At 36.1% G+C, this 21,765-nt stretch overlaps 1 protein-coding gene across 1 annotated transcript; it reads left to right on the forward strand.

Moving 5' to 3' along the window:
* Positions 1-9,546: 9,546 nt before the first annotated feature.
* Positions 9,547-11,487, forward strand: LOC108370140 (uncharacterized). Its single transcript, XM_017625398.1, has 2 exons — positions 9,547-10,948; positions 11,004-11,487. The coding sequence occupies exons 1-2, from the start codon at positions 10,306-10,308 to the stop codon at positions 11,441-11,443; spliced, it is 1,083 nt and encodes a 360-aa protein (XP_017480887.1). The 5' UTR covers positions 9,547-10,305; the 3' UTR covers positions 11,444-11,487.
* Positions 11,488-21,765: the final 10,278 nt, after the last annotated feature.

Consider the following 21,765-nt stretch of genomic DNA (forward strand, 5'->3'; position numbering starts at 1 on the left):
AGTGTAAACTTTGAGAAAAAAGTTCATTTGGCACGCAAGTCTTTTTCAGGTGACAGAAGGTACTCAAAATGGAGAAAATTAGTCTATGGTTACAGAAAACCTGGGTAACAGTTATTCTGCCACGCTGTAAATTTGGTATAAAAATGTAGGAAATAAAAGATTAATAATAATTGAAATACATATATAGGTGACTTAATTTTAACAAAAGTGCATTTACAATGTTTGGGAAATTAATATGATAAAATGCAATTTATTGGCCACGACATAACCGAGTACATAATAAACTAATGATGTCAAAATAAAGATTACTAATTTATCGTACACTTGATGTACATCAATGAAATGCTTTTTTATACTTTTAAGCACTTTCAATAAAAAGCAATGTTTTTTAAAGGAAAAATTTCCAAGAAAAGATCACGGGGCGGGGTGTTTACTTTTAGAATAAAAATACCAACCTCTACAACCGCTGATTTTTTGTTTTTTCATATTTAACCGTTGGGTTTATTTGAAAGTTTCTGCGATTTTGTGCGTGTATTATTCTGAATAATTTTCTATTGTGAGAGAACAGAACCTTTCGCCGGAATTCGCTGCTGTATATTTTATAACGAACATTTTAAACGAACATACTTATTTACCATTTGAATTTCCCGATTAATGATAAAACAAGAGTTAATAATGTGCTTGATATTACACTTAACTTACATTTTGTTATTAAACAATGCATAATTATTTATACATACATACTTCATCGTCCAAACTAAAATTTAGTTAGTACATTTTCCAATCACGAGGCGAAACTCCCCACAGTAAGTGCTGCCGTGCTCGTATAATAAAAACGCTGCACAAAACTCTTCGTGGTAAAAAACGAAAATGTTTATTGGTGTATATTCTATGCAAACAAGGCACCGTTTTGAATTTCTGTTAGATTACTGTGGTTTGAATTACTATTGCATCAAAAATGAAAAGAATGCGTGTTATCAGCAGCGATTCCAGCGATTCCGGCGAAGTACCAGCGCCACCAGCCAGTAGTGAACAACTAATCCAAGTTATATGCCTTAATTATATATAATTCGCAGTGCATACTAATACTTACTTACAGGCAGTACCGGACAGAAACTAAATATTTTGTTGGAACGACTGGATATGATTGACAAAACGCAAGAAAAAATCTTAAATGTTTTAAACCGATTGACAGAGGAGGTCATCGTGCTGGAGCGACAGTTAATGCGGTCGAAGAAAGCCAGCAACGAAACTATTGAAACTATTCCAAAGGAAGTAATGTGCAGCCTTTCAGAGTTTCAGGAATTTGTTGAGAAGCTTCAAAACCACGACCACTTTAACCATTTGGAAGGGTTTTTTTTTTTGGAATTTGAATCTAATATGATATTTCCATTTCATAAGGTACAAGACCTCAAAAATATCGCTGCGAGCAATGGAGAGCAGTTTGTAAGAAAATGCTGGAACGCATTGCTGAGCGATGAGCTGGCGCTACAGTTCTCATGGATGGGAACGGCAGAGAAGAGACCTGTGCGGCATCTCATCACAACAGCGGCAATTAGAAGTACGCTTTAATTGTTGATGCCCAGCTCTCAAAAACTATTAATATACTTTTAATATTATTTCAGAAGCGTTCCAGCAAAAATTCAACGACTCTGTGGAAATAATGGAGCGAATAACAAAAAGGTATTTCCATTATGCTGGAGACATGATCTCAAAACGGCACAAAAGAAATTTTGCACTGTCGTCTACATAAATATCTGTTATATTGATAAGTTTTAACAATTTATTTTTTTGTTACTTCATTTTAGTTATCTTTATAAAACATGGGTTTATTTTTAACAAGGACCATATAGTTCAAAACTCAAAAATTGCCCAATATACATATGCAAAAATATAAAAAAAAAATTAACAAGCTTTCATAAAAATTTTAAGATTTTTATTCTGCATTAAAGAAACACATATGAAGCAGTTTTAAAGTCCATTGAAGTTTGGTATGTATAATAGAATACAAGGTTGAAGTGCCTCAAATTCATATGGATGAAAATGCGCAGTACCGCAAAAAAATAACACCAAAAATCAATGTGAGTTTTGTGTTACTTCAAACCTGTGTTCTACTATACTAACATTTTATGGACTATAAAACTGCTTCCTATGTGTTTTTTAAATGTAGATTAAAAAGCTTTAAATTTTTATGAAAGCTTGTTGAAATTTTGTTATATATACATATATATGTATGTATGTATACTACACATTGCTTTAATTTTGAACTACATGGTCCTTGTTGAAAAATAAACCCAATTTTACTTAATTTTAAAGATAACTAAAATGAAATAACAAAAAAATTAATTGTTAAAACTTATATTATATTAAAATATATTAACATTTTTGTTGGGATATTATGACTTATGTTTACCTTATTTGTCTTTTGTACTAATATTTAAGTATTTATGTATATTTAAAAAACTTTGAAAAAAATTCAATTAATTAAATTAAACTATTTTAAACTAAAAAAATTGTTTTTAATTTTCTAGCAACTTTGAGCGTCGTTTTGCAGTTCGCTGGTATATCGTTCTTGCGGGCAGCAGGGGAGTCGTTTTTGCGCCCCGCCGGTAAGTCGTTTTTGCGACTCGCCGGCGACTCGTTTTTGCGACGGCGAGTTCGCGGGCGAGTCGTTTGCGACCGTCGCCGGCGAACAAATTGTTCACTAAAACGAGTCGGAAACGACGTCATCAGCTGGTATCTCACTCATTTCTAAAATTTAAATCAAAATGTTAGTTAAAGTATTTAAAATGCACTTAATTCACCCAACTGTTGAGATAAGAACACAAGAATTAAGAAAATAGTACCAAAACAGATTAAAAAAACAACGGTACTTTGATTAAAAACAGTACAATTTAAAACTAATATGCCTTTGACAGTGGCACCCATTAAAAGGAGGTTGCAAATGTCAGCAAAAAATTAAAAAAAGAACATGAGCCAGCTACACCAGCCACAGTACTTTTGCGCAGAACACCTTTCTGCGTAGGCGGCCTTCGGCCGCGCTTAGGGATTATAACCCTTACTACGTAGAATTCTCCTTTCTGTGTGACATAACTGGGGCTACCGCCCCAAGGATGTAACCTTGGGAAAGGATGAGGTAACTAGAATTCCCTTTTCGAGTGGTAAACCTGGGGCTGGCGGTCCAGTGATGTCTATTATGTCTCAGCATTTAAAATTCTATTAAACTCCGTTCCTCGTTCTTTACTTATACCAATGTTTTTAATGGAGAATATGACCCCATACCCTCCTTTACTACTAATACAACGCTGAACAGGAAAACGGGTACGATAAAAACTATTCTCTTTTATTGTTATTTTCTTAGATGTGGCAGCACTCTTCTAATGTCAGTGTGAAACCATGGTTGAATCAACAGTTCTGTATTCACAATGTGCGTATACATATATAAGTGCGTGATAATTGTTAAAACTTACTTAATTTAGTAAAAATACATTATAAATTTAAAAAATATGTTTACATTTCATTGTGCGGGCTTNCTTTAGTGCAACTATTTTGCCGAAGTGTGTACATAAATATAGTGTTTATTGAGTGAAATAGCGCCGAGAAGTTAGTTCAATTTACAAATTTTAACAACAAATAAATTAAAAACTATAAGCCTGCTGCGGCTAAAAGTATATATATTTGCAATCAGGAGAACCCCCTCTACCGTTCCATAGCTACCTTAATGCGAAACTCCGGGGATGTCAAACTAAATTGCAGCCAAAACCGGTTTACACTCATACTATGTAAAATACTCCCTTTTGCGTCATAAGTTTTTTGAATTAAACAAAAGGTGTTATAAATCTTACTTGTGTAAAATCAAACGGCGTATAATCATATATGTAATACTCCTATATTGGCAGTAAGAGCTAGTACCGTCCGAAAACACTACAGTACAGATATATCAATAAACACGTACGAAAGAAAAGGAACACATACGTTTATAAATAAACATGTACCCGACACATTTACAAAACCGGCACTCAAGTACACAATACATTGACAAAAACAGTACTAGACTGTCTCGCTTTGATTTCGGAATGCTTACACATTGAGATGTTAGCTTACTATCAATATTGAAGTATTACATATCGATGGCTGAGTGGAAGATCGACTTATCTCGGCAGCTAGTTCGAAAACGCTCTATCTCAAAAAACTTTTCAAGAACGCCCTATTTCAGAATTTAATTGAAAAACACCCTATCTCAAAATTCGGTTCAAAAACGCCCTATCTCACTTCAAAATGTATTGAAAATATGCTGATATAGGGCGTTTTTGAATCGCAGCTGAGATAGGGCGTTTTTGAAACGAATTCTGAAATAGGGCGTTCTTGAAAAGTTTTTTGAGATAGAGCGTTTTCGAACTGGCTGCCGAGATAGGTCGATCTTCCACTCAGCCATCGATATATGCGTATAATATATAACCCCAAATCATTTTACGACTTCGTAAACTCCAAGCGAAATGTACGTAGTTTTCCTTCCGCCATGAAGTATCAAAATACCGTCTCTGGTGATAATCAAACAATTTCCAACATGTTCGCTCAGTTTTTTAAATCCAATAATCCAATTATTCCATTAACTCACATGCTAACATTGACTATCCTTTTAAACTATGTCCAATGAACTCAATAAATATCCCAGTAATACCTCCCAATGATGTAGTAGTTTATCTGAAATCCTTAAAGCAGTCCTTCAGTTATGGTCCTGACCAGATCCCCACTTGTTTTCATTGAAATTGTGCTGATTATCTCTATGAGCCGTTAACAGCCTTATTTAATTTGTCTCTTAAAGAGGGCGTTTTTCCAACTGTATGGAAGGAATCGTTCATAACCCCCTTACATAAAAGCGGTAGCAGGTCTTCAGTGGAGAACTACCGGGGCATAGCTAAGCTTTCTGCAATTCCTAAATTATTTGAAGCAATTATAACAAATCGGTTGACGCATTCTATCACTTCAAGCATTTCATACAGTCAACATGGATTTTGCAAGGGCAAATCAACTTCTACAAATTTACTTGAATTAACATCCTATATCTCAAAGGCATTTAGTGAGAGCAAAACTGTTGATGTTATATATACTGATTTCAGTAAAGCATTTGACAAAGTGTGCCACTCGTTGCTCATCTATAAACTTGATCTTCTTGGTCTTCCACCTAATTTTCTACGTTGGATCTCTTCATACCTCTATGATAGATCACAAAGGGTATTGTTTAAAAATACTATCTCTGACGTCATTGATGTTACTTCAGGAGTCCCTCAGGGTAGCCACCTAGGCCCGATTCTGTTCTTGCTTTTTATAAACGATATTTCTTCAGATATAAAATTTTCTAAAAATGTAATGTATGCAGATGATGTAAAGCTTTATAAATCATACGTTTCAATTAAAGAAAGGTCTTTGCTACAATCAGACTTAAACAGCATGGCTTACTGGTGTAAAGTAAATCTTATGCCTCTAAATCTTAAGAAATGTAAAGTAATGTGCTTCTCGCGAAGAGCTGTTCTGCCAGTTTCTTATATAATAGGTAACCATAACCTGGAACAGGTATACAATTTTGTGGACCTTGGTATCACAATNCAGACAAGATAGAATCAATTCAAAAACAATTCCTACTTTTTGCTTTAAGAAATGCCTGTTGGGAATCTCAATATAACCTTCCACCTTATACGAGCCGATGGCGGGAATGGAGGGTCAAAACCGTTGGGAATTTTATTATTAAATCATTGAATCTTCGCCCCCTTCGTCAAAGCCTTTTTGATTTTAAATCTGTTAATTAGAAATCTATTTGATTTAAGATTTGATTCGTTGACCATATAAAAACCAAATTTTATTTATGATTTAATTGGAAACACTCGATAATCGTGCTTGCCTTATATTAAACAAAAATTTCTTTAGTTTGAAAACGACAAATAAAATTGATTTGTCCAACAAATCAAATCACAAATAAAATTTGTTTTGTATTTCGTTGACGAATCAAATCAAAAATTAATTTTGCTTTAACCACATTTAGTATATCAACTCGTTTTCTTCAGAAGAAATCATGAAACTTACCCCTTTATTCTAACAGAGTCACAAAACTTAGCTCATCACTGTTGTGATTTCTAGTACACCGAAAATTGTGCCAAAAAAATTCGATTTTAAGTGGTAGAAAAATACACAGAAAATTAAAAATTTGTGTTGGTGCGACATTCTTGTTGCAGCAGCAAACTTTGAGGCGTAGTAGAAATCACAGCAGTGATGAGCTAAGGTTTGTGACTTTGTTAGAATACGGCTGTTAGGCTCAAAGAACGTACATGTTCTTTGTACAAATTTTACAACGACTAAATTTGTAAAGAAGTAACCAGTGTTGCCGCGCCCGAAAAATAAAGTTTAACAAAATCCTTCAAAAAGTTGAACAAATCCCGTTAAAATTAAGCAACTTATTTATCGGGTCAACTTATTGTCGGCCGCTGTGGTGTAGTGGTAAGCAGCGCGCGCTTCGGCTCCGCTGCCCCTGGGTTGAACCCTGGTCAAAGCAACATCGAAAAAAAATATAGAAAAAAGGTTTTTCCTTAACAGCGGTCGTCCCTCGGCAGGCAATGGCAAACCTCCGAGTGTATTTCTGCCATGAAAAACAGCTTCTCATAAAAATACAATTTCCGTTCGGAGTCGGCGTAAAACTGTAGGTCCCTCCGCTTTGTGTGACAACAACAAGGCGCACGCCACAAATCGGGGGAGAAGCTCGGCCAAACACTAACATATGTGTAAGCGCCAAACTTTTATTATTATTATTTATCGGGTCTTATTAAAAAGAAAAATGCCTGGTAAATTGGTTATAGAAATAAAAAGTAAGCAAGTCAGTAAGTAAAGGCTCTCTAAGGCTGAGTTTTGTCGTCAAAAGTAAGTATGTTATATTCTAAGGCCCAATTTCAAATGAATATTTAAATGCCACTTAGGTTTCGTTGGGTTTCAGATCAACTTTGTCTAAATATGCCAAACAATTGGCAGCATTGGCTTATTCTTTGAAATTGTTGTTGCATTTGCATTCTTGATTACATTTTCTGCTGAACAGCTGATTGTTTTGGGTGGGATTTGTTGGGATTGATTAAACAACCTACCGATCAATCTTGGTTGTTTGGTATAAACACAGGCTTGCATATCTCAAATTTAAATAGCAAAATTGGCCATTTAAGTGCAGACTAAATGTATGATCTGAAAAGGAATAGTGGAAATTAATCAACAATCTCTACTTAAGTAGGCCATCTGAAATCGGGCCTAACAGTTGCTAAATTTGAAAACTATTACACATTATTTCATAATAGTTATCTGCCCTTGCGCTAGTTTTTTGAATGCATGCAAAAAACGAGTTATTTAGGCATCATCCAAAATGCGCGTGTTGATCTTGTCACGCAAATGAAGGGACCTAAAGTTCGAGGTCGCCTCCGAACGGCAAATGGTTTTTATGAGAAGCGATTTCATGGCAGAATTACACTCGGTGGTTTGAAAATGCGACGACCGTAGATCGGGAATTGCGTAGTGCAACATTTGCTGGAACTTTATGTGGGATCTGGATGACAGTCTTCCTAAAATAAATTTGAAAAATTTATTGAAATAGTAACTCTTCTGACTATGAATTTTTGAGGAAAATTATCCTTTTTGACTATTTTAATAAAAATTATTAGCAAAACGAAGAAAAGTTTAACATTTCAACAGGCAAGAAAAACTTAAGCATTTTTGCTTAAATTTAGCAAAACGGCAACGCTGGAAGTAACTAAATCAGTTGATATTAATGTGCGTCTTTACTAATGATTTTCGCGTTTTACTATAACGTAAGCGTTCCCATGTATGCGGCAAGTAGTGCTCTCTAGTGTAGAGCCTAAATGTATGCTATAGCCTATAGCTTGTAACTACGTTTCTTGAAATGATTTCGAGAAGTGGACAAAGGCATACCCAAGGCACATTAATATGCCTTGGCGTAACCGCAGTAAGATTGTGTTTCTCCAAACTCATTTAAGTGGAAATTAACTGTAATTTTTATCAAATAAAACACCTCTTTGAGGTAAAATTTTCGAGTGACGAAAGCTGAACTAGAAACACAAAATTTATGATATCAATTTCGTGACGAAAATTATACGCATTTTTCAACTGCCTTTCAAACGTAGGGGAAATCTTTTTTATTCATACGAATCGTTGCACAAGTTTTTTTTTTTTATTGTGTTTCTAGCAGTAAACGGAAATTCGCAACGTACCGAATAAATAAAAAAAGATTTTCCATACGTTTGAAAGGCAGGTAAAAAATGCGTATAATTTTCGTCACGAAATTGATATCATAAATTTTGTGTTTCTAGTTCAGCTTTCGTCACTCGAAAATTTTACCTCAAAGAGGTGTTTTATTTGATATCAATTATTTTGGGGTAGCAAATTTAAAATCGACGAAAATACAAACAATAAACTAAATGTTTTATTTTTCTCTAATAAATTCCTAAAAATATTCTCTAAATCTAAATTATGTATGTATTCAAATCGATGTGTCCATTGAAACACATAGTTTTTCGAATACGGAATAAAGCGAAAAAGGATGATCGAGGATATGATGATATCAAGGATGATATGTATTCGAAAAAATTAAAAATTAAAAAAATATGAGAAATGATAAAAACTTATCAACTTGGTACCAACTTTGGACAATAAACAACTGTATTCGTCTGATTGCCTCGTAGTTTAATTGTTGTTAATATTTCTACTGGTTGTGGGGCGCACACATGTGCTTTTTTTAAGAAGTTTCACTTCTATCACGTGTACGGTGTTGCACTCGTGCTATTATACTAATGATTTTTTCTCAAGTATTTTTGGTCAGTGGCAATTTATACAAATGTATGTAAGTAGTAGCGTACAGACGCCACATACATACCAAAGCATCTCGTAGTGGAGACACAAACCAAAACACATTTACCTCTATATCTCTCCAACTAGTGGCCGGAACTTAATATATAAGGTATCGTTTGAAAGGTATTGCCCTATAGAATAACACTAAATATGTTGGGTGTACCCATATGCCCCCTAAAACCGACAGAAGCACAAAAACGTTTTTTGTTTCGCAACACTTTAGCCTAATTTTTAAGAATCCGGTTAATCGTTTACGAAGCTTGAATATATTTTCCACACACACTCTGCAAGACCTTCCAACGATTCATTTCAGCATGCTGCTTTCTTCACTCGCGCGCACTGCCGTGCGCTGTGATATATATAAGTGCGTGATAATTATAAAAACTTACTTAATTTACTAAAAATACATCATAAATGCAAAAACTATGTTTATATTTCATTGTGCGGGGTTTTAATGCAACTATTTTGCCGAAGTGTGTACATAAATATAGTGTTTATTGTGTGAAATAGCGCTGAGAGGTCAGTTCAATTTACAAACTTTAACAACAATAACTTAAAAACTATGGCTGCAATTTAGTTTGGCATCCCCGGAGTTCGGCATTAAGGAGGGTACGGAACGATAGAGGGAGTTCTCCTGATTGTAAATATATATACTTTTAGCCGCAGCAGACTTATAGTTTTTAAGTTATTTGTTGTTAAAGTTAGTAAATTGAACTAACCTCTCGACGCTATTTCACACAATAAACACTTTATTTATGTACACACTTCGGCAAAATAGTTGCATTAAAAGCCCGCACAATGAAATGTAAACATATTTTTTAAATTTATAATGTATTTTTACTAAATTAAGTAAGTTTTAACAATTATCACGCACTTATATATGTATACGCACATTGTGAATACAGAACTGTTGATTCAACCATGGTTTCACACTGACATTAGAAGGGTGCTGCCACATCTAACAAAATAACAATAAAAGGTAATAGTTTTTATCGTACCCGTTTTCCTGTTCAGCGTTGAATTTGTAGTAAAGGAGGGTTTGGGGTCATATTCCCCATTAAAACTTTGGCATAAGTAAAGTTATGTCACACAGAAAGGAGAATTCTACGTAGTAAGGGTTATAATCCCTAAGCGCGGCCGAAGGCCGCCTACGCAGAAAAGTGTTCTGCGCAAAAGTACTGTGGCTGGTGTAGCTGGCTCATGTTCTTTTATTAATTTTTTACTGACATTTGTAACCCCCTTTTAATGGGTGCCACTGCCAAAGGCATATTACTGTTTTTAAAAAGTACCGTTGTTTTTTAAATCTGTTTTGGTACTATTTTCTTAATTCTTGTGTTCTTATCTCAACAGTTGGGTGAATTAAGCGCGTTTTTAAATACTGTAATTAATATTTTGATTTAAATTTTAGAAATGAGTGAGATACAAGCTGGTATGTTTTTCTTTCTTTTTTTATGTTCATACACAGATATAATTACTATTATATTTATAGATTTTGATGTACCTTCCACCAGCCGTGGTGTTAGTGCGCGGAATGCCAATGTGCTGACCGTGGCTGAAGTAGAAAATATGTGGAACCTAGTCAAAATTTATAAAAGATTGGATACGCGGGAGAAGTGTATTGAATTTGCCGAGGAACAGGGCCTTATATTACGTAACAAGTTGTGTCGCATCCATAAGGCACCGATGCTTGTGTCAACCGCGGGAAACAATACCGTCGGCCTTTTCCGATGCCGCAAAGGGATCTGCCGTTCTAGGGCTGCCACTTCAAGGGCCGCTGGGACGTGGTTTGAAAATGCGAAGATATCGCTTCCACATATTTTTTATCTTATGTATACATATGCTTCGCACTGGCCGCAGGCTCTCGTCAGGAAGGAGAATTTTATCGAGGGATCCATTTTATCCAGCGCTACCATCTGCGATTGGTACAACTATTGCCGTGAGGCAGTAGTATTGTACGAAATTGATCAGCAGGAAGTTTTGGGGAAAATTGGGGGCCCCGGTAAAATTGTCCAAATTGACGAGAGTAAGTTTGGAAAGCGAAAATACAATAAAGGTAACATAAATCTATATTGAAAAATACCCTTCGACTAAATGATTTTCTTTTTCAGGCAGGAGAGTGGAAGGGCATTGGGTCCTTGGAATGCTGGAGGACGGCAGCGAGGATATTCGCTTGGAAGTGTGCCCTGAGAACATTCGGTCGGCTGAGGTGCTCATACCTCTGATTAAGAAGCATGTACTCGAAGGCAGCATTATTTGTACGGATTATTGGAAGGCGTATGATTGCCTTCCTAATCACGGGTATGAGCACCGGAAAGTTAACCACAGCGATCCCGATAATCCCTTTGTAGCAGAAGACGGTACACATACGCAACGGATTGAGTCGCAATGGCGTGTATTAAAAAGATTTTTTACAAAGGATAACTATAATAATCCACAAAACTTTGCGGATATGATGTTTGAGTACATGTGGAGGAAAAAAATCGCCCGAAAACATGAGGATCCTTTTGTAAAAATAATTGAAGCGGTGAAATATACATATAAACCATAATATTGTGTATTTTTCCTTTTGCCTGCGGTGTTTTTTTAAACCATATTTTAAAAAGTGAAAAAAATTTTGGCCTGCGGCGCTTGTCATTTTTTTTTTTATATATTGGGGGTGTTTAACCCCATACCCTCCTTTACTACAAATTCAACGCTGAACAGGAAAACGGGTACGATAAAAACTATTACCTTTTATTGTTATTTTGTTAGATGTGGCAGCACCCTTCTAATGTCAGTGTGAAACCATGGTTGAATCAACAGTTCTGTATTCACAATGTGCGTATACATATATAAGTGCGTGATAATTGTTAAAACTTACTTAATTTAGTAAAAATACATTATAAATTTAAAAAATATGTTTACATTTCATTGTGCGGGCTTTTAATGCAACTATTTTGCCGAAGTGTGTTCATAAATATAGTGTTTATTGTGTGAAATAGCGCCGAGAGGTTAGTTCAATTTACTAACTTTAACAACAAATAACTTAAAAACTATAAGTCTGCTGCGGCTAATAGTATATGTATTTGGAATCAGGAGAACGCCCCCTACCCCCCTATAGCCACGATTTTTTTGTACGCGGGGGATGCCAAACTAAAATTTTCCCAAAACTATAAGCCTCCGGTGGGTAAAAGTATATATATTTGCAATCAGGAGAACTCCCTCTACTGTTCCATAGCTACCTTAATGCGGAACTCCGGGGATGCCAAACTAAATTGCAGCCGCGTTGTATATTAAAAAGTGTTTCTTTTTCGCTTTTTAGTATTGTCTGTATAAAATTATGCAATAGATACTAAAATAATTCAACTTGCTGTGAAAAGAGAACAGAAGACTATAGTTGCATTCCCTAACTCGCAAGAATTTACAGGAATTTACTAGAAAGCGTTCCCGTACTCGGTTCTCAGGCTTCTTTTCCATTTTGACAGTTTTACAAGTTTTAACCCAAAAAAGTTGGGGAACGCAACTTATGCAAGCAAAATGTTGTTTGCTCACGTTTAGTATAAACATACATATGTACATACATACATAATTTAATTTCATATAAAGAAATCGGGTGTCGTCCATTTCCGCTGTTGCGTATGTAAATCGTGCCTATATGTAGGCGCAATATTTAACTTCTTCTGGCGGGGCGACATCTAGAGTCTTCTAATTGTCAAGTTGATTATATAGAAAAACGTTATATGAACAGATTAATGGAATTGTAATTNTTTAATTTCATATAAAGAAATCGGGTGTCGTCCATTTCCGCTGTTGCGTATGTAAATCGTGCCTATATGTAGGCGCAATATTTAACTTCTTCTGGCGGGGCGACATCTAGAGTCTTCTAATTGTCAAGTTGATTATATAGAAAAACGTTATATGAACAGATTAATGGAATTGTAATTTTTAATTTTTTTAAATTTGTTTGAGCAAAATCGGACTAGTGGTTCTCGAGTTATGTCAAAAAAAGACCACCAAAGGTGACAATTTCCCAGCGAAACGCCGGGACACTTATAACTTCTTTTTTACCGATATAACTTTCCCCGGTAGTTTGAACCCTTCCCGATCACTGACCCCTACCACTTGTCTCACAGTGTTATTAAACGAATGACGAAATATTACTTACAACGCCATTGTGTAACTTGCCACCAAAACTTGTTGGAAATTTTCAAAGCGGATATAGAATTCAATGTAAATCACTGGGAGCAACACATCGCGTAAAGTTGATTTCACGACTTTGAGGGAAAATGTCTACAAATACCCGACAAACTTCTTGTAAAAATAAAATAAAATTATAAATTAAGGTTGGAGAAACTCCACTCTCATGTCCATACTTCATTTAAAGTGCCCTCATCAAATTTTAGTGTATATTGTTTCAATGGTGCTATAATTTATTAACGCTTCAAAATGGGACTTTTATAAGCGAGGAGTTTCCCAAGGATACGAATGAAAAAGTTAGCATTTAGTTTGAAATATGATGTAAATACGTGCAAGGATTCCTCCTAAATTTTGGAACTTTGCAGCCACTAGGTCGCTATCAGTTCTTAACGAACTGTATTATTCCACATATGTAAATGTAAATACTCTAATAGTTAACAATTTTCATTCACTAATCGTACAATAAAAATTAACTTGTATCTTCAGCTTTATTTCTGTTAACGCTAAGCATACCTAAACCTAAATTCAAGTAAAAACTCAGAGAACAAGATAGTAATTATTTTACCCTTTTTAAGTAAATGACTGTTTGTCAGACTAACAAAAGTAAGCTGAAAAGGACGTTCACAGTTGATAAAATTATCGAGGAATAATCAGCGGTTTACCAAAACTACCGAAATTGATGCGTTTTAACTTATTGCATACATTTTTTGAATTTGAAATTGATTATGAATTCATAGAATGCGTACCCCCATGGCCTCATTGCGTAAGGCAGTCTGCACACGGGTCGTATAGCTTTAGACGCGTATTAGATGCATCATACGAAGGTTGTACCTAGGCTTTGATGCTGCACACTGCATTTAAATGGAGGGCTGTATACGAGTTGGCAGCTTCACGAATTCGTCAAAAAGCAAGCTATGTAGCTGAAAGTCGCTTGGCGTACAGCAGTGTTGGTAGCTAGGCATACGTACGCTTAGAAAAGAGAAATAAGAAGTTTGTTTACAATTTTCCGTGTGCGTGCAAGCATTTCATACAAAAAAACGATAAGACAATAAAATCCGTGCAAATAATAGACAAATAACTGAAAATTAATTAACGAAATAATAATTTTGCATCACATAACATTTTTTTCCTGATACTTTGACGCTTTGAAGTTGCTTCGTGTGAAGATCTTGAAGCGTAGAGGAATCGTTGCTGCATACAAAATTTTACACGCGCCTAAAGCTATACGAACCATGTGCAGACTGCCTAAGTCGTAAATTAGGCTAAATTGTACGACTCGACAACATTGGCATTATTAACTGTCGTGCTGATATAAGTAAACGACGAAAATCGTCGAAAACTATACGGTTCTGCCAAGTTTTTCCGTTTTAATACACTGTCGAGTGGAGATTTTAGGCAGTGACTTGAAATTTTCAATGAGGCTGAATGTTTGGGAATGCACAAAATAATGGATAGCCGCTATAACCTCCCAGAAGGAGAATGGGAATACATTAACTTTTTCTACCAAGAAAAGCTTAACAACTACGGTTGAACGAAAAGATGAATCGCAATGTAATCGAGCGGATGATGTGTAGTTTTGAAGTCATAAAAAAAGCAAAAAGTTTGAAAACTAACTCAAGTATGTTTTTTTTCACGTTAGCAACAGCTGTTGTAGTCGAATGGATGCGTGTACGACTGCCGGGTTCGAAACCTGTGGCACGGACTTAATTTTTTATTTATTTTTTATTCTATTCATAGATTCTTTTTATAATTTCGTAAAGCGACATGCGCCACATTACTTTCGTATGGCATCGCTGTGGAGAAATTCTTGCATCTTTTCGTGCGTAGGTTATAGGGGCTATCCATTAATTTTTGCATTCCCAGACATTATCTTTACTACGCAGACTATTCACAGTTATTACTTTAACTGAATTTGTAACATAAAGGCTGACTTCTAAAACGTACCAATGAATGTTTGGATACTGTTCTATTGTATTATGAGTGTTTTTTTTTGGTAAGAAAAATCTCACTCGTTATCATGTCTGTTTACACGAGGATCTCTAACGCGGTTTGAGAGTAAAATAAGTATTAATAAATGAACTTATGCAAGAACACAATACAAGATTTACAGTGACAAAACAAAACAAAAGAAAAAGGCGAGGATAAGTGGAAATAGAATAGCTGACTTTGCCGAATTTGCCAAGAATAAAGTAACGGTACTGTTGTTTTCTCTACATTGCGATAATTATGTAATATTTTGTCATTCAGGTGTCGTAAAAAATGTTGAATAGACGCAAAAAATTACTTTTGGGTTTCCTGTCCCTATATGAACAAGAATGATAGAATACAAGATTGCGCCAATCGAGCTGAGAGCAACTGGCCGTGACGTCAAAATATACCAGAATGAGAGAGCAAGACGAACTCGACAAGAAAAAGAAGAATCATCGAACAAAAGGCAGTATTGCCAAGTTTTGAATTTGAAAAAGCACTAACTTCTTCTGGCATGATTGAAGGTGCTGCACATATTTCGTTGTCGCTTATGATTGTCAATGTGCAATGATTTTGTTTTAATTTTTTTAAAACTGCTTCGCACACTTACGATTGCTATAAATTTTTCTTCCATTTTTTTTAAGATTTTCTAATTTGAAATCTTCAAACTAAAAACAAAAGCTCCAAAAACGCACCAAGCACACAACTCAAAAATTTTCGCGTTTTGAATACCCACTAAATTTGGTGCGAAAAGCATCAAGTTGGCAACAGTGAATGTTATGACGTCAGCGATTGGGTGGATGCTGTCAAATCGACGAAGAGATGGTTAGCGGTCCGCGAATGGCGCGACCTTTATTTTCTGGATCGTGCTATATGAAGATAGAAAACAACAAGAGGAAGGAAAAACATGAATTACTTTAATATGAGTTAATATTCGTGAACAACACAGCTACGATAAGAACGAATACCAACTCTCATTACTTCTTAGACGGTGAGAATAAGAGTGAAATCCTATTCTTAAGGTACATATTTACTCTCATCGTTTATGAGCACCTTTAAGTACGCACTGTGAATTTGGCCCAATAATGATATAATAGAAGGTTCCACATTCCTGGCGGCGATGAAATTTCTCAAGTAAAAGTAAACAAAGCGGAATGGGAGGATAAAATATACTATAAAATAGTAAATTTTCTCAATAATAAATTTTTCCACAAAATGCATGAACAAAGGGCGAGTGTAGCAAATATCAAATCGCACGTATAGTTTTATTTGTATAAAATATGTACTAACTATGTACAATTATATTTTAGAAACTTTACCTTGGAAAATTTGAAGGCGATGAAAACTTGGTGGCTGTTGGATGTCTGCTGTATTCGACTCTCAAACGATAAGTAAGTCCGTTGTTTTTTTCTTTCCTTCAGTTAGCTCACAACACGGTTTTCCCTGCAAGGGCAATTTAACATTTTGACAACTGCTTTGTGTGCTAACTGTTGAGTCTTATACTCAGTGTTAAATATTAGGGCGGGTCTTAAATCGATCAATTTAAGACGCCGGTCTAAACATGCCGGTCCCCTTGCGGCAAGCAACCAGGAATTGACGCAGTCAGCCACCAAACTTTATTGCTTATTAAAACTTAAACCCAAATATCAGCAGCATCCGTTCACTCTCCACTCCGGACGTACCTAAATCTACGTAAGGAAAAAATTCACATTAAAAAAGGCGTGGTTTAGAATTCACAGGCACTTGCATTTTTATTTCAATTCAAACAATTTTTTTTTCTCATGTTGCTGTTTTTCATCGAAAATGGTAAATAAGTATACTCAAGAAAAAATGTAAAATACGTGGTTGAAGAACATTAGCAAGCACCAGATAGCACCCACCCAAAAATTGTGTTTTGTGCCAGTAGTGGGCCCATGGCAACTGCGGGAAGAGCGCCCAGGAAAATCTTGGAGAAAACGTCGGCCCCAAGAACTACTCGGACTGGGGAAGAGATGTGGAATCGAGGGTCAGCCAGTCTTAAATTTGTATACGCTGCGCCAATTGAAGCGTCGATATTCGCGACCGGGGTCATCTTTTTGAAGTTTCTCACTATAATAGCGTGAGTGGCTACCGTCGCTGTTTGCCCGTATTTTCCACGCATTTTAATAAAGCACCCGCGTTGCTTATTGACGGACGTCACGGTCAAGCGTAGCTCTTGGGCAAGATCTTCGGCTAATATCGACGTTGTTGCGCATGGGTATATGGTGCAGTCGGCCTCCTGCTTCTATTTTCACGACTGCGGTGGGCGCTACTGGTGTCAGGCTTTGTAGCGATATAACAGCTGATCGCCCCTTTGTTACAAGTCCGGATCGAAATCCGCTTTGAGCTTGGCGGTGGAATGCAGAATATTCCACTCGCCCGCTTTCTATTTGTCGACGGCGGGGGCGGTAACGCTGATGTCGGGAAAACCTCACTTGTTTTTCAAAGGCTGGAAAGCTACAGTTTCCAGTCCCTCTTGATGGTCTCGCTCGTGCTGGTGGTCTGGGCGAAAAAGCTGGAGTTCTAATCCCCTCGACGCCTCTGGATGGAAAGCGTCGGTTTCCATTCCAGGGGAGTTTGCTGCGCGGAAAGCATCGGTTTCCGCTTCAGGCTCAGGGATTTCGCCCTCATCCAGGCTCTGACGCCTCTAACGATATGGCGTCGCTATTGTCGTCTGCTGTAATCGTATTCCTTGGTGGTCGGCGACTAAAGCGTGGCTTGTCGGCACGTGATGGAATATGAAGTAACGTGTGATGTTGCTCCTGGCACTGCCGGAATCTGGGTGGGTGGTTGGAATAGGACACCCTGATTTCAAAACTGTCCCCTGTTTTCTAGCAACCCTATAGTTCTTATATAATTTATTGTTAAAGTTTTCATATAAACGATGAATAAGATAGCAAAATAATATACAACTTGGTGCTACCAGACTGGAATTTTGAATAATAAAAGCGGATTTTTAATTCGGAATTTTCACTTAGTACAATTATTATTTCTGTGTTGCCAAAGAAGGGGGGGGCTGAACACATTTTGCAGATAACACCTTTCTGCGTAGGCGGCCTTCGGCCGCACTTAGGGATTATAACCCTCAGGCAGTAGAATTCTCCTTTCTGTTTTGCGAAGAAAAGGAGCTGAACACCTTTTGCAGAGAACACCTTTCTGCGTAGGCGGCCTTCGGCCGCACTTAGGGATTATAACCCTCAGGCAGTAGAATTCTCCTTTCTGTTTTGGGAAGAAAAGGAGCTGAACACCTTTTGCAGAGAACACCTTTCTGCATAGGCGGCCTTCGGCCGCACTTAGGAATTATAACCCTCACTAAGTAGAATTCAAAAAGCATAACAATTATGGCTTATAAGTGTATTTTATTGCATCCAATAATTTGAGAAAAGGATCCTCGTGTCTACGAGCGATTCTTCTGCGCCACATGAACTCAAATAGGAGATCGGCAAAATTTGAAGAGTTGTTGTAATTATCCTTGGAGAAGAATCGTTTATCAACTCTCCATTGGGATTCAATGCGTTGGGTGTAGGTCGCGTCTGGCGCTACGAATGGATTGTCTGAGTCGCTATGGTTGACCTTACGATGCTCATACCCGTGATCTTTAAGGTAGTCATACGCGCGCCAAAAATCCGTACAAATGATTGTACCCTGAAGCACATGCTTTTTGATTAAGGGTATGAGCACCTCTGCGGACCGCACATTGTCCGGACATACCTCTAACCTAAGGTCGTCGCTCCCGTCTTCCACCATTCCAAGGACCCAGTGACCCTCGACTCTTCATCCTTAAATATAAAAATAATAATAATATACTTATTTCATTGAAATAATAAGCAATGGTTAATGACAACATACCCTTGTTATACTTTCGTTTCCCGAATTTCGATTCGTCTATCTGGACGATCTTCCCCGGACCTCCAATTTTACCCCTCTCCTCTTGGTGATCGATCTCATATAAAACGACTGCCTCTCGGCAGTAGTTGTACTAGTCAGTAATAGTAGAGCTCGAAAATGTGCTCTCGTTTAAATAATTTTCGAGCCTCACGGCGGCTTGTGACCAATGCTGGGCATAAGCATACATAAAAAAAAATGTCTGCGGCATCGAAAGTTTCGAACTAGGTCCCTGCTGTCCGGGAAATGCGGGCCTTGGTTCGACATGACCCCTTATTGCAGCGAAAGCTGCCTGCGGTATTGTTTCCCGAAAAATTTATTTTCATGGGGATCTTGTGAATGGGGCACAACCGCGAGCGTAACAATAAGCCATTTGCCTCGCAAAATTCAATGCACTGCTCGCGGGTGCCCAATTCCAAAAACACCCTAATCAAATTCCACATTTGAGATGCTTCAGCGGCCGAAAGCACGTTGGAATGCCGAATTCTAGCCCTTGTCGATGGAAGTTCATCTTCTGAATAAAAAAGTGGAAATCAGCATATATTTTTAATATTTAAAATAGGTATATTACCATTTTCACTAAAATCCATTTTATAAAATAAATCTTTTTTAGGAATGTATTCCACCTTCGAGCTTGTTAATAAGTGAATGAATGCAAATAAGTAACTGCAAAACTATCCCGTTATGCTTTTACTTAATTGAAGGGGTGTAGACTAAGAGTGGGTAAATAATAATTTGAAAGTGTATAAATTATTACACCATCCACAGTACTTCTGGATATCTATTATGGTTATGATCAGGACTAAGACCCCCATCGATCCCAATATAAATTTTTCCAATCAGAGAAATGTACGTATTCTGCACATATACCGTACTTTTTCCTAGAACGCTTTTCCGCATCGGCGCCCTTCGACCGAACTTAAAGCAAACAAATCGGGCGGGACCAACACCGCCCACGTCATGGGCAATATTTTTGCACAGGGGTTCGTGACCGGAAACCCTCATTGATAATAATACACGCCCAGAATAAAAGTAGCGGTAAATTTTCATTTTCTTTTGTATTGATTTCCCCTGTATTCCTTTTTAAACATTGGCTTCTTTGTATGTATTGTTTGTACAATATGGCAACACATGTTATGTGTCAGTTTGCAACCATGTGTTATTGTAAATATGGGTGCAATTCAATGTAATTTACAAGTCGATAAAAGTTTAATTAAAGTGATTTATATACAAGATAAAATAAAATAAAAGTGTGTAAAGTATTAAGTACAGTGTTATGTGCATTTATATATGTATATAAAAGTATGCAGAAATGCTTTTTTGTTAAGGAAACCAAGTGGAACGACTTAAGAAATTTTAACAACAAATAACTTATAAACAATGATATTATTTATATTTTTTAGTTATACATGTTTTAGAGGATACCTCCCTTAACATCCTGACCAAGTTTCATTTGTTAATTCCACCTGGTTTTCTTAAAACACAAGGTGCGGCTGACTACTAAAGCCCACCCATTTTGCAAATTAAGTGTTCCCAGTGGTGAAGTGAAACCGAACATCATTTATGTAAATGAATAAATGAATTAAAATTTGTATAACACAGTGATTAAGTGCGAATTATGAAAAAATTGATGGAATGTGAAGCCAACCAAATGTTTAGTAAAAGTAAGCAATGGGAAGTGTTATAAATTGGTCGAGCTAATTGTGCCGATATGCTCATGATACAAAATTTTGAAGCTAAAAACGCTGAGATGCAGCCCGAACATCTGAAGTTTGCGAACATAACAAAAAATGTTTCCAAATATTCAATATCAGAAATACATTCTCACTTCTAGTCACAAACAGTGTTGCCGTTTTAGCCCTTTGGTGGCTAAATTTGGCTACCAAATTTTTTTTTTGGCCACAAAAATTTGAAATTGCCCCTAGCCCTTTTTTTAGCCCTTTTCAAAATTTATTCATCATTGACATTAAAATTTTGTATATGATTTTCATGAATTTAACTCTTCGCTTATAAAGCGAACGCCTTTCCTTTAAGGCAAATAAACTGTTCATTGTGTCGCTAGCTTAAGTGGTGGAAAAAGTTTGTTTATCGGTTGCTTCTTTTACCTTTAAGTAACGCAGATGTTGAAAGGACGTTTTCTATAATAAATTTCGTTAAAAATAAGCACAGAAATAAAATGAATTTTGCAATGTTAAACGCTTTATTAACTGTAAGATATGGCTTAAAAAATGTACAGAAATGTTATCGTGATTTTGAAATTACAGATGATATCGTCAGGTTAATGAGAAATGAACAAAATTGTAACGACGAAGAATCGCTTAGCGATGATAGTATTGATATAGATATTTAATGTGTTAAAAAAAATGTTTATAGATTAAATTATTTTACTATGAGTTCATTAAGTGAATACTCTTTTGTTTGTTTGATACATACAGCGTAGGACAATAATAAAGCACCGACATTTTAATTCTTTGTAAATTATAACAAAACATTTTAAAAATTTCTTTTACAAATGGATATTTTTCGAAGCATAGTTTGAAATTATTTAAGTTATTTAGTATTGTCCGATATACAGTATATAGATATGATTCTAGGACTTATGTATTCTTAATGTGATCTCATTTTTTTGTTTATGTAAGAAATTAATTTTTAAACTGCACATACATATGTATATGTATGTTTTTTACGTTTCTGGGCCGTTATCTTATCCATTAACGATTTAACTATAGTTTAAAATAGGTAAGTTGGCGGCCCTTAATATGCTTTATGTGTTACACAACAAGTTTTTTTGTTGAATAAAATATTAATTCTTTCCAGAGTTCA

The sequence above is a fragment of the Rhagoletis zephyria genome, unplaced genomic scaffold (genome assembly GCF_001687245.7).
Source record: "Rhagoletis zephyria isolate East Lansing unplaced genomic scaffold, Rhagoletis_zephyria_1.1 Rzeph_scaffold_04030, whole genome shotgun sequence".
Lineage (NCBI taxonomy): Eukaryota > Metazoa > Arthropoda > Insecta > Diptera > Tephritidae > Rhagoletis > Rhagoletis zephyria.